We start from the raw sequence: 19993 nt of genomic DNA, 5'->3' as shown, positions 1-19993 counted from the left end.
TCACCTGCATGATTTAGTGCCCCTGAAAACTCACTTCTCTTCTCTTTTTTACCTTCTGTTAAAATTGGGTCCTGTATTTACTAGCTTGCACTATAACTAACCTACAAATCCTCATTACACTCAGAGTTGCTTTGCTTCTGCACAACCCGAGATTTTTTTCAGGGTAAGTACACATGATCTACATAATACATCACTACTTCATCTTGCTTTGTATTTCAATATTCATCCTGTCTTTGTCTGGGCAAGGGACAGTGAGAAGTGTTATTTTGATTCATTCGTGTGTATAGAATACATGTGGAATTGACAACTGGCAATAAAGCTGATGACTGCCTTTGGTACTGCCTGACTTCATCCACTGCTGTTTATTTCACATTTTGGTTACCGTAGCACATGCTCAGAGCCAACATGCGCTTCACCACCATGAGTGGGGAAAACCCAAGTAAAAAAAAAGTGTACTTAATATATACTTAATAAGTACGTTTTATTGTATTTAAAGTGTACTTCAAAAGTGTGTATTTAAAGAATGTTATTTTGGGACAACTTATAGTATACTTAAATGTACTTGAAATATAATTAAAGTGACTTGGTTAGTATACTTATAATGTACTTAATGTGTACTTTAGCATGCGGATAAGTGCATTTTAAGTACATTAGAAATCTATTTTAACGTCACGAGAAAGTACTTTATAGTATACTGCAGAAGTACATACTTAAGTTGTGTTATTTTGGGACAACTTATAGTATACTTAAATACACTTGAAATATAATTAAGTAGAGCTTAACCACATTTTAAGCTGACTTTTTGTACTAAAATTAAACTTTGTACAAGTGTACTTAATATACTAAAAATATATTTAACTTTTAGTACATTATAAGTATACTAACCAAGTCACATTAAAATGTGTTTAATGTGAACTTTAGCATGCGGATAAGTGCATTTTAAGTACATTAGAAATCTATTTCAATGTCATGAGAAAGTACTTTATAGTATACTGCAGAAGTACATACTTAAGTTGTGTTATTTTGGGACAACTTATAGTATACTTAAATACACTTGAAATATAATTAAGTAGAGCTTAATCACATTTTAAGTTGACTTTTTTGTACTAAAATCAAACTTTGTACAAGTGTACTTAATATACTAAAATCATACTTAACTTAAGTACATTTCAAACATACTTACTAATTCACTTTAAAATATGTTTATTTTGTACTTTAGCATGCAGTTTAGTGTATTTTAAGTATACTACAAATCTATTTCAAGGTCTTTAAGTACATGTTAAGTGTATTGACTCTAAATGTATTTTAAGTATACTACAAGTAGATTTTACTTTAAGCACATTTCAAATATATTTATTTTAAGTACACTTTAAATATATTTCAAAAGTATATGAAAAAAATACTAATGTAATCTCGAATTGCTCATTTCCATTGTACATTGTCTTGTTCACAACCATCAGCCATTCACATGAACCTTCCTTTCACCTTCACTTCAGACGACAACCACTGCCTCAACCAGGATTTGAACCCACAACTCACTGAACCACAGACCTGCACTCTAACCACTAGACCACAACTACCTGTTCTTCAACAGGCACAATTACGTTCTTGAAGTAATAGTCTTGAGTAGTACACTTTAAGTATACTTTTATATATTTAATAATAATACTTAGAAATCATTGGTGGTGGTATGCTTTTATCGAATTAAAGACACTTTTACATGTTTAATTTGTGCACCAAAAAGTACACTTAAAGTGCACTTAATACACTAATAACACAACTTAATACAGACTTCAGTATTGTGCTTAAAAGTGTAATAGGTAAGGCCTTACATGCCTTTTTAAGATCTGTTTGTGCTCTTCAATATGGTGTTTTTACCATGAAAATACATTAACAAAATGGAAGGTGGAAGGTTATTTAATGTTACAAAGCATAATGAATAAATAAGCCTAGGTTGAAATACACTAAAATGATGGTTAAAAAAAGTACCCAGGTGAAACAAAATGTACTTAATATACTTAATAAGTATGTATTTTTGTATTTAAAATATACTTCAAAAGTGTGTATTTAAAGAATGTTATTTTGGGACAACTTATAGTATACTTAAATACACTTGAAGTATGATTAAGTAGAGCTTTTAAGCTGACGTTTTGGTACTAAAATCAATCTTTGCAGAAGTGTACTTAATATGCTAAAATCATACTTAACTGTAAGTACATTTTAAATATACTTACTAATTCACTTTAAAAGATGTTTAATGTGTACTTTAACATGTGGTTAAGTGTAACTATTTGAAGTATGCTACAAATCTAATTCAAGGTCATAAGAAAGCACTTTATAGCATGCTGCAGAAGTACATACTTAAGTTGTGTTATTTTGGGACAACTTATAGTATACTTAAATACACTTGAAATATAATTAAGTAGAGCTTAAACACATTTTAAGTTGACTTTTTTGTACTAAAATTAAACTTTGTATAAGTGTACTTAATATACTAAAATCATACTTAACTTAAAGTACGTTTCAAATATTCTTTCTAATACCAAACTTTAGCACATTACTTTAAAAATACAAATACACTTAAACTACACTTAAATTACAATACACTAATAATATATTTTTTAATACCACACTTTAGCACATTACTTTAGAAATACAAATAAACTTAAAATACACTTAAAATGCAATACACTAATAGTATATTTTCTAATACCACACTTTAGCACATTACTTTCAAAATACAAATACACTTAAAATACACTTAAATACAATACACTAATAGTGTACTTTATAATACTACACTTTAACACATTACTTTTAAAATACAAATGTACTTAAAATAGACTTAAAATTGAATATACTAATAGTATATTTAACAGTACCACACTTAAGCACATTACTTTAAAAATACAAATGTACTTACAATACATTTAAATACAATACACTAATAGTGTATTTATAATACTACACTTAAGTACATAACTTTTAAAATACAAAGATACTGAAAATACACTTAAAATATAATACACTAATAGTATACTTTATAATGCTACACTTTAACACATTACTTTTTAAAATACAAATGTACTTAAAATACATTTAAATAGAATATACTAATAGTATATTTCATAATACTACACTTAAGTACATGACTTTTAAAATACAAAGATACTTAAAATACACTTAAAATATAATACACTAACAGTATACTGTATAATGCTACACTTTAGCACATTACTTTTAAAATACAAATGTACTTAAATTAGACTTAAAATACAATATACTAATAGCATATTTGACAATACTACACTTTAGCACATTACTTTTAAAATACAAATGTACTTACAATACATTTAAATACAATACACTAATAGTGTATTTTATAATACTACACTTAAGTATATAACTTTTAAAATACAAAGATACTTAAAATACACTTAAAGTGTAATACACTAATAGTATACTTTATAATGCTACACTTTAGCACATTACTTTTAAAATACAAATATACTTGAAATACACTTAAAATATAATACACTAATAGTATATTTGACATACTACACTTAGCACATTACTTTTAAAATACAAATATACTTAAAATACATTTAAAATACAATACACTAACAGTATATTTTATAAAACTATATTTAAGTACATAACTTTAATAATACAAATTATTTTAAAATATATTTAAAATACACTAAACTATAAGTATATTTTTAAATACCATACTTAAGTACTGTACTTGATAAATAGAGTGTACTTAAAATATACTTTCAGAAAATTAAATATATTTAAAGTACACTTAAGTACACATTTTTTTGACCTGGGAATTGAAACAAAAATACCTGCACAGTTCAATCTTTTTCCTTTTTTATGGCCCTGAGGAAGGTCTTTCACCAAAAGCTTGGCCATTAAAAAAAACTAAAATAGTGCAAGTCTTGTTTTGTTTAAATTTTCAGTTAATGTTAATTTCTGGCACCTTTCAATTGTGGGTGTGGTGTAATCCATTTATATATCCACCATTCATCGCCATAAACATGTATGATTTTTTGATAACTCTGTGAAGTGGACAAAATACTGTAGCTGTGCTGCTAGAATTAGGTCTACTACACAAACACAACATGCACTGACAACTACTACATTTTTCCACTGCAACAGCGGTGAGGGTGGATTGTTTTGAAATAAGTCTGTTAGTGTTGTGAGTGTTCCACCATTAATTTGTCATTTGCCACTGCCCAGGGTGTAAAATGTTTAGGTGTCCCTTATCAAGTTGGGGCTGACTCTTCACAAGCTTGTCTTCTCATTTGTCACCACCATCACTTTCAAGTGCTGCTTATTGGGAATCCATGGCACCAACTCACTGCTATATTGAACTATTTGGTGCTGCTAGGGGATGTTGGAGTAACTTGATCAGAAAAAGAAACTTGATGTATGCGCAATTAGTTTAACAATGAAAAATAATTCCTTTGAAAGGGATACACTGTAAAACATCGCAGCCAGTAAAACTTGAAAAAGGTAAGTTGTCCTGCTGCCTTCAGTTGCCCTGCTACTCAGTTATTATTTATTACTTCATCACTTTACTGTTATTGGTCCATCACTGTTACTTGTCCTGTCTAGCACTTTGATGTCAGTCTGTAAATGTCAGTCCCATATATGTCTATGTCCTTCATGGTATAGAGAGAGAAACGTAATGTCAATTTCCTTGTATGATCTGTGCATATGAAGAAATTGACATTAAAGCTGACTTGACCTGACCTAAGTTTGTAAGTAAACTCAACTTGAGCAGACTATTTTAGTGTAGGAACACCTCTTATGCAGAGAGCCATGGTGCAAATCTAGCCGTTTATAATCCTGGAGCTCCATCGGGTGGTAATAAACTTGTCCATCTTAACAAATCCCAGGTTTTAATTTCTTGGCAGCATAAAACAAATGCTTTAACAAAACACACATGAACAAACAAATATGGCAAACCAAATTAAACAAAAAGGGTGGGTAATGATTGGGTGTGATAGTATATACACACACACACACACACACACACACACACACACACACACACACACACACACACACACACACACACACACACACACACACACACACACACACACACACACACACACACGGTGAAGTGTCATTTTAGTCAAGAACACGGGTTTAGTAGTTCCATTTAGTATAAGTATCTGGGTTGATGACGGGGGTAGTTGATTGGTTGCAGCTGGTGCAGTATGGTAGGGACGGGCAGGGAGCAAGTCACCGTTAGTGTGTCTGTCCTACCAGAGGCTGCCAGGAGCAAATCCTCACTGAAAGAGACACTTTTTCTCAGCATGGCCAGCTCAGACAGGGCCTCAAGAGAGGGGAGAGAAGCGGGCTCTCCCTCTGGTCCTAAGGGGCAGGGAGTGAGTAGTGTGGCGGAGGAGGAGGAGGGAAGTGGAGGAGCCATATCTGAGGGGAGGAGGAGGAGGGGGGAGCTGGGGCAGAGGAAGAATGTGGCGCGAGGAGCCTCATGGCGGGTGTCTGGAGTGGGGTTGGGTTGGGGTAGGATGGGACATCAAGGGGGGACATCATGAGGGAGACAGATAAACAGGAGAGATGGTGAAAGGGAAGAGTGGAGAGAATAGCCATAGGCAACAGAAAACACATTGGACATAGAGGACAAATCAGGAGAAACAAAGACAGGCAGATTAAGGGGGCGGAGGAGAAGGGGAATAAATGCATGAAGGGCAGGAAAAGAATAAAAAAATAGAGAACAGAGATTAACATAAAACAATGGAACATAAAACAATGGAACAGTCTAGAAAAGGGTGGTCTAGGGGTGCCTGGATAATCCTGAGAACTAAAGAAACTTAACTTGGTGTTGATTTTGAAAGGGAAAAAAAAACAGTGGTCTGGGGACCAGCTGGAAAAAGCTGAAAAATGACTGCATGTGTGTGTGAAGGGGAGGCATTAGATGGCCAATTAAAATCAGTTACTAACGAAAAACTAAACTCAATGGACAAGGGGGTGGCACATTGCACATCACGAGCCTGAACATTTGTGTCATAGTTTCATAATCCAATATGTAACCATTCAAATGTGTCTTGTTTAACAACCCAGAGGAAAGTTAGAGACCATATTTTAACAGTGCACCATCGAAAAAGGTTGATGGTGTATCATATCCTGAATTGAATGACCGTATTAGTTATTGTGATGCATGTAGAGAAGCATCCAATTGCCTTTAAGGATTAAAAAAACTCATTCACAGTAGTTCTCTGTATGTGTATGCACGTCTCAGGAATATCTAAAATCAAAGTAAAAAATTAAAAGACAAATATACAAGGTGACACAACATTTACAACACAATAAAATAAATAAAGAGGAGAAATCAGGAGATAAACAGCAATTTCCATCAATGCTCCCAGACACACCTTTGATGCAATATTGTGCTTTTCTTACGATATGTACCATTTTCTTTGGTGTGCCATTTTTATTGCATTCATTATTACATTAGGGTCTACTACTTTAGTGTTCTGGGGACGTTCATGGAAAACTATGGTTATATTGATGGTCACAGAAATTAGGAAGAAAAACTTTTTGGAACAGAAGGATCCTTCCACGCCAATTGAACAAATTTCTGCATACTCTCATTTTTTTTTAATTTTTTAAGTAATACTGGGTGTTCCTTAGACATATTAGAGAAATGATTGAAAATTGATGATTGATTGGAAAGATTGAAGATGATTTTCAAGATTTGAGACCATTGTTGAAATTCTCATATCATGATTGACTTATTAATTAAGAAATCCATGTCTTTGGAAGGCATAAACTGAGCACAGCAAAATACTGCAGCAAAATGTTGATCAACTTTGAGGGACTTCTGTGAAGATGTGGGATACTATAGGGATATTTTCCTACAGACAACACCTATTCATGTACCAGCATGCAGCAGGCCAAATGTAAGCCCTTTATACTGCACAGCTGTTATGCTATGGCCTTCAGAACTTTGCAGAGAAACGGCTGAACAAAACCAACACCATCTCCCCCTATAAAACGGTCTAGAACTTGGAGAGGATAACAATTCACTTACAAGATTTCAATCCTTTCTCTTGGGTGTCTAAGGAACACTCAGTAATACCCAGTAACATTTTCAGATTTTTTTGAGATGCAAGTGCGCCAAGATCTGTTCAACATATGTGGAATGTTCCAGGAATTAAAAGGAGATACCACTTTATTTTAAGGTTCACATGTTAGCCACTAAAACATGCCTAACTGTCTGTGCAAGTGACTTATAAGACATCCCTTCAGGAAAATCAATCCTTTGTCGGGCATGTATTCACAAATTTCCTGTTCACGGTCAATAAGGCCTTTAATATTGATGTAAACCTAATAAGAGCCTAGTAGCCCTTCAGAACATGTCTTACAAGTCACTTATGCAGACAGCAATTAGGCATGTACTGTACTAGTGGCTGACGTGAAACCTATTTTAAAGTGTTACATAAAGGGATAAATGGGTTGGGGGTCTAGGGGTCATGTTGTCTGGACTGACAGGAAAGGCATGGCCAATTAAGGGCTAGCTGTGGGAAGCTAGGAAGGCTGAGATTGAACACCAGGAGTGAGGAAGAAGAAGAAAGCCTCATTCTGACACGTCGCTTCTCAGTTATCACTGAGCAATAAATTGTCGATTGAATGCGAGTGTGTTCTAGACAGTATATATCAAGTTTGTTTCCGTATGTGGTCAAGCAATGTGATGTACTTTGGGTGCAAAACTAAAATAATATTACATTTGGGGTGATGTAGCGGACAGAGCAATGGGAGCACTTGAACCAGATGACTGAATTCCAGAATATATCCCTGATTCAATATGGAATTGATTTTTTGACTCTGAATGTCTAGTGTGACTTTATGTTGATAAGGGCTGGAACACCTGTATGAACGGCGTGACCTCAAACATTGTGCACGCCATTACACACCCAGAACATTTAAGACAAAAATGCAAAAAAATAAACTTAAAATTGATTGACATCATTAGCACCAGTACAGCTCAATTAAGATGTCCATTTTTTTGTTTTGTTTTTGTTTTGTTTTTTGCTTTTAGAGGATCCGTACGATGGAATTCCTACAGGTTGTGTAATCAAGGTAATGAGTATGGGATGAATGGAAATCGTACAGGAGTTGGTGGGGTGAAGTGGGAGTCTATTTGTAACTGGTGCTGAGTGATATAGTGGCTTAATATCAGAAGTGTATTTAGAGGCTCTAGTAAAAATAGAGGGTTGGTCATTATTTCTCGGGGAATAACTAGTGAAAGGTCATGATGACAGGTGAGTTTGGCAGAGGGGAATGAAAGAGGATTTGGGTCGAGGATAGAACAGAATGGGGATGGAATGGGTTGGTTTCATGGGGTGTGGCTAGGAGGGGGGGCTTGGAATTGGACTACTCAGGAACATTCTGGAAAGAGGGCAGAATGTGAACAGAGTGATGAGTGACATGAGGTTGAGATGACAATGTTCCAATGCACAGGACAGGGGTCAAAGGTCAGGTGGGGAGAGGTCAGACAGGTCAGGCGGCCTTACCGGTCTTGGGAGTGAGGCTGATGTCGGTGTCTGAGGAGGAGGACTGCCGGCTGTAGGACTTGGAGGGGGAGAAGGAGAAGCCGGGAGCCCTCAAGGGGGTGGAGGGTCCGGAGGAGAGGGGGTTAGGGGGGCACTCCTCCCCAAACACAGGCCTGCCAGGGAACCAGGGAACACCACACGCTGTCACTCGCGCTCGCCCACAGGCTCACGTGTGCAGACGCACTGCACACACACACACACACATCACATCATGCATGCATGGCTGTACAGAGAGATGCTCCCGTTCACACACACGCACACACACACACACAGCATCACACTAGCTCACACAAACACACACAGCATCACACTAGCTTACACACACACATAGTTATGTCACACACAAACCACCAGAGTGCATATGCATGCACACAGCACCTGCATATACACGCAAACCCACGCAAACACACACACACACACTACATCACTCAAGCTCAGACACACATATGCATTGGAACACGGCAGGGAAGCCAGGAGGAAGGGAGGACGCACTTCTGGGTGATGTGAGCGAATGTGCTGGTTTTGCGTGTATGTGAAGAAGAAATGGAGGGAAACGGTTTGCATGATAGAAGGATGGAAAAACTAGAACAAACATCAAGAGCGGGAGAGATGTCGAAGCACCTCGAAAACAAAAGACAACCGAGGATTGGCACGGGTGGAAAAAGAAAAGAATAGAACGGGGAGCATGAGGGTAGGGGGGAAAAAAGGAAATGAAAGAGATGAAAAAAGAAGCATTTGTTTCAGCTAACCAAAGCAGAACGCTCAAGTGAACAAACAAAAGTTGCACCCTAGAGATTCCCCAGTGCGGGTGGATCTACCACTGGTAAACACAGCAAAACATCCATCAGTTAGACGGCATCACCTCCACCAGCAGGAGAGGGCGGTGAGGCTGCACACAGAAATGATCCTCGAGCCAGAACAGGCCCTTGTCATGGTGACACACTGCACAACATGGGATCTTCAGGTGGACTTTTGTCACCTGTTTTGTACTCGACTGCGAGTAAATGGAAACACCAGGACCTGTGCACTGCACACACTGGGGGGTTGCTTCCCTTTAAAACCAGATCAAAAACACTGATGTGTGGGAAGTCAACGATTAGTTGCGGGGGAGGTCATCGATATTTATAACCGACCCATCAACCTCCTCAGCTGTTGCAGTCTGTGAGACGTCAATGCTGCAAAAACACACAATCAGCTACTAGGTGACGTCAACTAGTCTAGAAGAAATTCTAATCACAGGCAAAACATCCATCAGGGGGGAAAATGATAAACATTTTACAAAGGATTTAAACTACGGGAAACAGAATGACCCACTACATTTTTATGATCAGTTGATTTTTGAGGTGGTTTGCCTTTACTGACCAATGGGGGCTGAAAATGTAGTAATGCTATCTTGAGGCTTGGTGGTAAAAAGAGCTTACAGGAGCTGGTGTGTCCAAATTGGTTTCAAGCTAAAGGTGTATTTCAGGTGCATTCCTTGATGACAGCAGTATCTGTACATTAGCTTGTATCGGAGTGAGGCGTTTATCTGCCTTTTCTGTTTTTGGAGGACGGTTAGCATAACTGTCACAGGGCGTGGCAGGGAGGTGCTTTGGCAGCTGAAGGGAATTTGATTGGCTGAAGCCAGTGATGTCATATCCTTCTGCATTCCGATGACAGGGGTGGTGATTGTGACAGGGGGTGCAAGGGTGGGGTTTGGGGTTGTTTTTTTGTTTTGTTTTTTTGGGGGGGGGGGGGGGGGGGGGGGGGGAGAGGTGGGGGTGGGGGGGTTATCTGGAGCAGGGGGGTACCTGCCTACACTGTCTGGCTGCGGGGTTGTTCTGAGATAGGGGGTTGGTGTTGGCGCAGCGGGGGCGAGGAGGTGGCACCCCTCGGGGCCGGCCGGGGCCGCCCAGCGTACCAGAGAAGAGCAGTGTGGGATAGGACACGCTGAAGCCCTGCGCCAGACGGGACGCCGCACCGTGCACGGGACTGCTGTGGCTCGAGCGACAGCCCGACACACAGGCCGCCGCCGGAGATCTGGAACAAACAAACAATCACACACACACACGCACATGCGTGCAACAAGCACACTCACACGTGTTAGACTACAACACCACACTGCACACACCCTCAAACAGGAATGCAGCCGCTGAGCACACACATGTACTTACACAAATATAGATAGACACACACTAGACACAGACACAAGACACACCAAACCAGATCCCACAGGATCCACAGCACAATGCAAAAACATGAATAACAACACACAATGACAAATCACAGCAAACAAAAACACACAACACCATACTGCCACTGCTCTACACATACAAAGATAACAACTTCATAAAAAAAAGAAACATTCACAGACACCTGACTGGACATAGCATTTTTGAGTCAATTGATTTAAAAGCTAGCCAATTCATTAGACTATCTTGTAAATATTTAATCGTGTTAAGAAATGTAGGCACTTTCTGTCATGCATCTCTGTTGCAAACCTGGTGCATTACAGTTTTTCTCGATTGGTTTGGCTCATTTCTTGAAACTGAGATGACATTCCTATAACCATTGGGTCATTTGGCAAAACATTCTTACACTTCTGCACAACAGTTCAGATAACTAGCAAAATGTCATATACCTCCCAAAACACCTCATTCTTGCATCAGCACTAAACCGTCTCACATATAAATAGTCAGTACCATCAAAATGGCATAGATCCTTCTCAATTGCTTTGGCTCATTTGCATTTATTTAGTCCTTCTGTCAAAATAAACTGGATGGTTCAGCATAACTACATGGATCCTCATCACTCGCTCATATCACCCCAAAAACAGTTTACCCATGTGTCAAAACTAAATTTCTTCCCCACATATATCATCAGTACCCCCAAAATACATTGTCCCTTTGCCATTGTGTAAGCACTGCCAGTCAAAATGGTTAGGTGTTTTATCTACGTTCAGCTAACAGATTTCGACTATGTATAAAAATGAAAAAGTGAGTGAAACCATTGAAGTTTGACAACACAGATAATTTACCAAGGATATTTATCAGTAACTTTCTTTACTGTAAATTCATATACAGAAAGTAATGCCCATATATCACAGGTTTATCATGGGTTTGGCTCATTTCTCAAAACAGAGATAACATTCTCAAAATAACATGGACAAATGCCAAAGCAACTAGCAATTGTTCAAAACAGAATGTCGTTTGAAAAAATGTCATGAAATTAGCCAAATAACAGAGGAAACTGTAGTATACACGGTTGTAAAAATATTTTCTACTAACTAGTAAAGTTACAATACCATCTGACCTGTTGAACACTGTCATGAATTTACTATGTAATGAAATTCTTAAAATATGATGTCCTTGACTGTTCTGGGAATTGCGTAGACCACTTTGCATATGATGACTTACACAATGAAATAATGCTGACGTGTTTTGGAGAGGGCAACCATTACACTGAGAATTGTCTAATTCGTTTAGATAAGCAAGGTCAATTTATTTGGAAAATGTGCTAAATGTATGCTGAATGTGTCAACTGAAGGGTATTTGTACATATCCATCTGCAGAGATGTACTAAACATTTGAGACATGTACAAAGCATTTGATATCTGATGAAAGCAATGAAAAATGCCATTCTGTTTTGGGAAATTGCAAGTTGGTTTGGGGATTTGTCCGTGTCGTTTTGAGAATGTCATCTCAGTTTCGAGAAATTAGCCAAACCAATCGAGAAAAACTGTAATAGTCAGATTGTTCTATGTACATTGTTAACTCATAATTTCAAGTCAAGTGAATATGACATGTTCAGTACCAAGACCATTACGTGGTCAAACCTAACTCTGCCGTTACTGCACTTGCAAAACAGATTTTTTTCATTGGCTAACTCATCAGACCATAGGCTTAACGCCAACACTTTGATCAAACCAAAACAATACCAACTACACACACCCAACCCAACTATGCACTGCACAAGACTACTGAAACAAATATGGAACACTGCACTCTTTTTGTTCTCAAAGCAAAAAAAAGTCTACTAAAAAGTCATACTAATCTGGAAAACAAATACTCACACACACACACACACACACACACACACACACACACACAGAGAGAAGATGGACAAAAAAATGCCTTTTTTAAATTACTAAAAATAATTAAAAAAAACAAGCAAATAATTTTATTTTTTTTTGCTTTTTCTTTATCACCATAAAACCATGACAGGACTCCCCGTAAGACCATTTGCCCCAATAAAACCCTGACATAAGTCGCCACATGATTATTTGTATTTTGACAGTTTTCAGAATGTGCCAAGAATGCAAGTGTCCCTACTTCATTTAGTGTCATCTGTGGGAGGGGACACCACTTTAGCGTTTTTTTCACCCCATACTCAGTGATGCAAGGAGTTGGATCTTTTTTTTTTTTTTTACGAGTTGTTTTTGTTGCATGGGCAATGCTGGTCATATCATCTCTTGCATGATCATAAAGAAACAAGATTCAATTTGCACAGTTCAAAATCATAGCAGCCTTGTCAATTGAGGAAAGAGAGGGGCATTGCTTTTTTCATGGAAACTAAGGACACAAGTGCTAAATTGAATAAAACGACGATATACAGGATCACTTTCAGTTTGATGTACAGTTAGCGTGTCTCACTTACTAGCTTACCTTAATGTTTTTGAAAAAACGTGTACTGTACATTGTTTCTTGCTTTGAGGAAGCTCTGAGCAGATGCACACTTGGAAGTATTTGACTTGTAGCATTAGTAGCCTGACACATAAAGCTTGTGTGTTAAGCCAATGAAGGCAGATATTTCCAGCCAATCACTACTGCTTGTTTAGTGGTGGCATTACGTGCCAGAGTATGTGCTATCCACCAGCATTTACAAGAAGTAACTTAGAAGTTGAGCAGTCAAAAACATGAGTGACTCAACGCCGTTAATAATCACTCAGCCAAAGGTATAACAGCACCATAACTGTTAAAACTTGTGTCCACACCTATGTCAACCAACATTCCATTCTGTCTAGCTAATGAGCATGGCGAGAGAAGTTTAAACAGGGTTGAGCTCATGACCTACACCTACACCAGAGTTTTAAAAAAGACACCAAAGACTTCATTTTTCTTTATCATTTTTTTTTTTCAATGTTTCACAAACATTGAACTTTTCTGCCTAAATGCGCAGTGTTGTTGGCTCACAATGTACATCATTAATAATGTTTTTTTTGGTCCACCTTACATACACATACTTACATATAAATACACATACTTACATATAAATACTGTTTACACGCACAAGCACGGACACACGGACGGACGGACACACACACACACACACACACACACACACACACACACACAAACACATATACACACACACACACACACACACACACAAACACATATACACACACATCCCACCCCACCCCACACACAGGTACACACTCCACACACCGGTCATCTTCTGTGATCCAAATAGTTGTTTCTCTAAAGGAGCCGTGCATGAAGGCAGGGGGAGAGCGGCATGCCAGAGAGAGAAAGGGATAGAGGAAAAGGGAAAAAAAGACAGAGAGCGAAAGAGAGAGAGGGAGAGAAAGAGACAGGCGCATGCAAAGGGTGGGAGCAGGATTGAGTGGGGTGTGTTTGTGTATGAAAACATTCTACTCTATGGCAGGTATAGACATACACACACACATACACACTCAGTCATCAGTAATGAGCCAGCATACAGTCATTCAGTATACGTACATTCTTATTATAACATAACGTTATAAAAAAGGCACACAAGCACACAAATCATTCCTCAGCCTCTCTCTCACTCTCACAGATTCACTCACTCTCAAAAACATACTCTTCAACGCACACAGAACACAACTTACATTTAAAAACATTCCACCAACTGCTTTAGCGACCCGTAAAGAATGAACCGTTTTCTTTCCACCTCAATGTTCTCAGCTAGCGTAGCATAGCATGCAGCCAACATGTGCACGCACAGTACAGTACAGTCATTTCCTGAGTGTGTGCGCGACTGTGTGCGTGCTGTGCTTAACTTACTCTTTGAGGTCTTTGCTTGGCGAGGAGTTGGCTGTGGTGTGCTGGGCGGCTGCGTTGGGGGGCTGTGGGTTGCTGAGCTTCTCCAGGGTGCAGGCAGTGCCGATGGCCCGGACCACCAGGCCGCTCTCCCCTTCCAGGTCGAAGCACTGCAGGTAGCCCACCACCGCGTTGCCCCCCATCTCCAGCACCTTCAGGCCAATCTTGCGCTGGAGCTCACCTGGAGCCATGTTACATGGGCATACGTACACACACACACACACACACACACAAACACACAGAGTGAGAGAGAACTTGACATGGGGGGATATGAATTGTTGCCGTGCCTTGTGAGAGGCCTGTGCTGTGTGTGTGTGCACGCGTGTACCTGATACCTGACATTGACACTGACAATGCGATATGAGTCGTTGGCGTACTTCTCTAGATGCTTGTAGTGTGTGTGTGTGTGTGTGTGTGTGTGTGTGTGTGTGTGTGTGTGTGTGTGTGTGTGTGTGTGTGTGTGTGTGTGTGTGTGTGTGTGTGTGTGTGTTTCTGAGATTGTTTGTGTACCTGACATGAGCAATATGAATCGTTGGCATGCTTTGTTGGATGCCCGAGCTGTGTCTGTGTGTGTGTGTACCTGACATGAGCGATAAGAGTCGTTGACGTGCTTCGTTGGATGCTCGTGTGTGTGTGTGTGTGTGTGTGTGTGTGTGTGTGTGTGTGTGTGTGTGTGTGTGTGTGCGTGTGTGTGTGTGTGTGTACCTGACATGAGCGATATGAGTCGTTGGCGCGCTTCATTGGAGGCACGAGGCGTGCGGATACGATCGATCCACTGGTACTCTGGATCCTCATTCACCACCAGCTCCTCCACGAAGCCGTGCACCATGATGGCCCGGTAACACCGCGGGATAGACGTAGCTAAGCAACACACACACACTTAGTTAATAAGGCCAACAGACCTAAGTCACATGCAAACTAAAAAGCAACCAACCAACATAGTCTAAGTCGTGTGCGCTCAATAGGCCAATTACTACCATAACACGAATAATAATGTCCTTAATTTCATATAAACAAAGGCATGCATACCTAAACACATGCATATACTGAAAACTCACCATCATTGTTAACTTAATACACAATTCTCTGTACATCAAAACAATAAAAAAAAGCCCTAAAAAGGGCACAGAGGTGCACAGTTAGAGTATCACGCATAGCAAAGTGTGAGGTGTGGGCTACTCACTGCAGAAAAACTTGACCCCACAGGAGGACTGTCTAAAACGGTTGAGGTCATTGAAGAGATCCACCTTCACAAGGACGTTAATCTCACCACGGATACCTACATGCCGACAATGCACACACACGCGCACACACACACATGAATAGGACATTTCAACGGTTCTGAACTCATTAGCAGTAGCATAACGTGTGTGTCTGTGGTCTGTGTGCGTGTTATGAACGGTCCCCAACTCACAGCATAAATAAATGATAAATGTAGAGAATGTAGTGACGAGAGAGAGAAGTAAAGAATGTAGTGCCAGAGAGAGAGAGAAGTATTGACACAATAAAATGAACATTGGTGTAATTAATAATATATATATATAGTTCTCAAAATGTGCTTCTGAGTATGATGTTTGTGTATACTGAGATAGCGACAACTATGTATTGTACATTATTGCGTGTATACAGTAACAGAGAGAGTGAGAGAGAGAGCGATAGAGAGGAGAGAAAGAAAGGGAGAAAATACCATATAGTATTGCATTTCATTATGTATTGCTGCAACAGAGAGACAGAGAGAGAGAGAGAGAGAGAGTACCGTGTATAGTATCATATATAGGGAACCAGCCAGAGATAACTGTGGCAGCTTCACTACAGAGCAGAGGGTCAATGTCGATGTAGACTTTGCCAATGGCATCGTTGGCACTGTATGTGTCGTGGTCCAACACAGTGATCTGCAATGGCTCATCCTGCAAGTCTTCATCATCCACCTATGCATTCACACAGACATCCCCACACACGCAAACAACACCACACTGTAACTTATACTGTGACGCAAGCATAACTTAGCATTATATACCATATAGCTCTTTGCAATATACTGAATTGTGGATATATGATAAATTAAGTTCTGCTTGAATTTGCTTACCGGTACTGGCATGACACCTAAACTTGACACACTCACCTCAAATTTAAACCACTCAGAATTCCATTGAGGGTTGAGGGACTTGGGATATACATCCGTTTTAAACGTTGTGTTTCCAAATTTGACCTGTAAACAAAAAGAATAGTACTGTCCATGCTTGTACAGAGGATTTCGGAACACCTAAACTATATAACACAACTTTAACAAATAGTTCTGTGGAGATGTGTGTATGTGATTGTTTTCATGCGTCACGCGCAACCCACTGACCTCAACAAATGCATCAGTAAGATCGCTCGCGCGGTCCATGACAGGCAGGTGGCGACCCGCCACTATCTTGGCCTTGAGTTTGCCAGGCATGGCTGAGTTGGGATTATCTGGTGGCGAAAAACGACCCGTCAAAAAAGCTGATAAGTACTCCAGGAAAAAACAATGACACACCGTTTCATGGAAGAGCATAGCCAGTTCAAGGTTACCACTCATATGCTTCACAGCAGGTGAACAGATGAATTTGACAGTCCAAGAGGGGACTCGGGGAGACCAAAACAGGAGGTGGAGGAGGCGGTGATTGCTCAATGCTGGTAGATAGTAGCCTACATGAGCTAGTAGTACTTTCTTCTTTATCGAAATCAGCATCAATTAAATAGCTAGAGTAAAGTTGAACATGTTCGGTTCCTTTTTTTTCAAACATCAATACACCACGGCAGGGCTCGTCAGTCATACATCTGACTACCAGTCGCCTTTAGTAGCAAATTGATAGGGTAGTTCTAACTAACGACTGCTAGCAAGCTAGTTAGAGGAACAGGCAAGTGGCTGAGTTAAGATTAATGATCACTTGAAGCACCTTTAGGTTTCTTACTCCGACATTTAAGTAACACCACCAGGACCCCACCATGTGTCAATGTGTGTTGCGGCCATAGAGCACTGTTACGACGTTAGTGGTGAGGTTACATGCCACCCACCACTAGAACTATTCATACATTCGGGCCCATCTAGTTCTAGTGCTACCTGTAAACGATTAGCAGGCAGCTAGCAGACTAGCAATAGCTAATCACGTCATGTCATGGCATATATTGACACGCCAGTTACCGCCAAGGGTTAAACGACCCTTGGATTACACATTACATTTCGTGTACTGCACACAGTTGTGGAGTGGGTGTTGTTAATAACTTACCAGTCACAACGTTCTAAAGCAGAGCTGCAAAAAGACGCAGCGTTTAACCTAGCGATCCATCTATTTGACCTCCCCTGGATGGCCATAACGAAGGGTGGTTATCCTCTCCTTGTCATGGTTTTGAGTCTCTCGAATCGTTGTCAGATTTCCCCAGTAGTTTCTGCAACACATAAACAGCTCATCCCAGTTTCTAGTTTATGAGAGTAGTTCGTGTGGCGTCGGCTAGATAATGCAAGGAGAGCTTGCTGTTCTTTGCAGGTTGACTGCAGTAATCTACCATAAACACATTGCGGTGATCTGCGCTAACGCAACGTCAAGTGAGCAACGTTTCATACGTAGTTGCTACTTCCGGAGCCACATAATCCGGAAAAATATCATTTTTGCTGTCTATGGAATAACGGATGTGAATGCACGCTTTATAATAGAATATTAATATAAACACAGTCCATGATAATAAAAAGTGTCTTGGTTGCAGACTACTCATTTTTTTAAAAAGCAGAATGCAAGTTTGCAAACAAAGATGCCAGTGAGTGCTGGCTTATTGGACAGTGGAGAGATAGTTCTAGATTTAGGCCCATTATTTTATCAGGCAAATTATCAACTGTCACTGTGGAAGGAAACATCCCTTTTCAAAACATAAAAGTTGATTGCAGTGTGATATAACACTGACATGGTGGTCTGATAAAATGAGCTAGGCCTATCGATGAAGGCCTGTAAAATGCTAGGCCTAAAGCCTTAAAGGGCAATATAATATAGGCTTGAAACACAAACACATTAGTGAAATGCCAAACAAGAAATGTCAAATAAGATTTAAATGAAATTAAAATGTGATTTGATATTATAAAAGGTCTTGGTAGGCGGTTGCACAGTATACTATAGTTATTTTGACTTGCTTAGCAGCCTAATCCCAAACAGGTTTAAATAAAGTAGGCTATGTTGGAAGGAAACCCAGGGACACCCTCAACTATTTTGAGATACTGTGTCATTGGTGTGTGTGTGTGTGTGTGTGTGTGTGTGTGTGTGTGTGTGTGTGTGTGTGTGTGTGTGTGTGTGTGTGTGTGTGTGTGTGTGTGTGTGTGTGTGTGTGTGTGTGTGTGTGTGTGTGTGTGACATGCCAGTTACACACGTCTCTTCACAAAGGTAAATAGCAGTGTTATATTATCCTATTATAGGCCTGTAATAACTCCATCTGTGAGCCCCCTATATATAGGGACAGGGTCAGACATACAAAGAGAACAGAGTTAAACTAACACAGTAACAAGACTTTGGTCTGCAAAGAATAAATAAGAATAAACTGTTGCAAAGAATAAATGTTTTGTTAATACAGTACCAACAACACAATTGTGCACAATTATTAGGTGAATGTCCTGAAATGGGAGAAAAGAATATATTTCGGTCATAGTTCTTTCACTGTTGTTGTTTGTGTGTGTGTGTGTGTGTGTGTGTGTGTGTGTGTGTGTGTGTGTGTGTGTGTGTGTGTGTGTGTGTGTGTGTGTGTGTGTGTGTGTGTGTGTGTGTGTGTGTGTGTGTGTGTGTGTGTGTGTGTGTGTTTGTTTGACCTGTACAGAGTGAAATAGCTCAGGCCCCATCCCATAGGAACTGTGTTCTGGGGAAACATCAGAACCAATCTGAAAGGGAAAAATCTTGTGTCATCCCCCTACGTACAGTCCCAGATTCAAATTTCCTTCTCCAAAGTCAATCTTCCTTTTCAGGTAAGTTAATCTGACTTCAATATCTTGTGTTTTGCCTCACCAAGCCAAGCAGGAGGAGCAGTGATGTTGGCACGGGCGCCGCCAGAAATGTTGGGCCCTATGAAAGATTTGAATGTTGGGCCCCCTTAAGGGCCCCTGTCAGTGCTCGGGCCCTTAGAATCTGTAACACCTTTCCCCCCCTAGCGGCACCCATGGATGTTTGGGGAGATGAACTGTCCAAGCGAGTGTGAGGCCCAGTGCTTGAAGTGAAGGGGAACTCAGTTTTCTCTTAATTTTCATCATCAGAGTTCCTGCACTAATCTTGTGCGCCACATTTTATAAGTGGCGAGGGTTCCTTCACTTCTTTTTGGATGATATAATCGGACAGTTAGGGT

General features: G+C 39.6%; 1 protein-coding gene and 1 long non-coding RNA gene across 4 annotated transcripts in view; one reads left to right on the top strand and one right to left on the bottom strand.

Annotated features, from left to right (window-relative positions):
- Window positions 1–18314, bottom strand: part of c2cd5 (C2 calcium dependent domain containing 5) — a 63780-nt gene extending 45466 nt beyond the window's left edge. Inside the window, exons 1-9 of one of the 3 annotated variants that reach the window (XM_063196480.1) lie at window positions 17908–18314; window positions 17004–17110; window positions 16776–16862; window positions 16410–16581; window positions 15837–15932; window positions 15359–15514; window positions 14618–14834; window positions 8553–8704; window positions 5281–5520 (exon numbers count right to left, since the gene is read on the bottom strand). In XM_063196480.1, the coding sequence (XP_063052550.1) occupies window positions 5281–5520; window positions 8553–8704; window positions 14618–14834; window positions 15359–15514; window positions 15837–15932; window positions 16410–16581; window positions 16776–16862; window positions 17004–17093 (1210 nt within the window). In that variant the 5' untranslated portion in view covers window positions 17094–17110; window positions 17908–18314. The remainder of the gene's footprint in view (window positions 1–5280; window positions 5521–8552; window positions 8705–14617; window positions 14835–15358; window positions 15515–15836; window positions 15933–16409; window positions 16582–16775; window positions 16863–17003; window positions 17111–17907) is intronic. The other 2 variants (XM_063196481.1, XM_063196482.1) reach the window with 2 other exon arrangements.
- The window catches only part of LOC134447159 (uncharacterized), a 5414-nt gene continuing 2537 nt past the window's right edge, over window positions 17117–19993 (top strand). The window contains exons 1-2 of the long non-coding RNA XR_010034569.1: window positions 17117–17230; window positions 19475–19619. This is a non-coding gene — a long non-coding RNA (uncharacterized LOC134447159). The remainder of the gene's footprint in view (window positions 17231–19474; window positions 19620–19993) is intronic.

Source organism: Engraulis encrasicolus, chromosome 4 (assembly GCF_034702125.1).
Source record: "Engraulis encrasicolus isolate BLACKSEA-1 chromosome 4, IST_EnEncr_1.0, whole genome shotgun sequence".
Classification (NCBI taxonomy): domain Eukaryota; kingdom Metazoa; phylum Chordata; class Actinopteri; order Clupeiformes; family Engraulidae; genus Engraulis; species Engraulis encrasicolus.
This window is presented reverse-complemented; position numbering and strand designations above follow the sequence as displayed.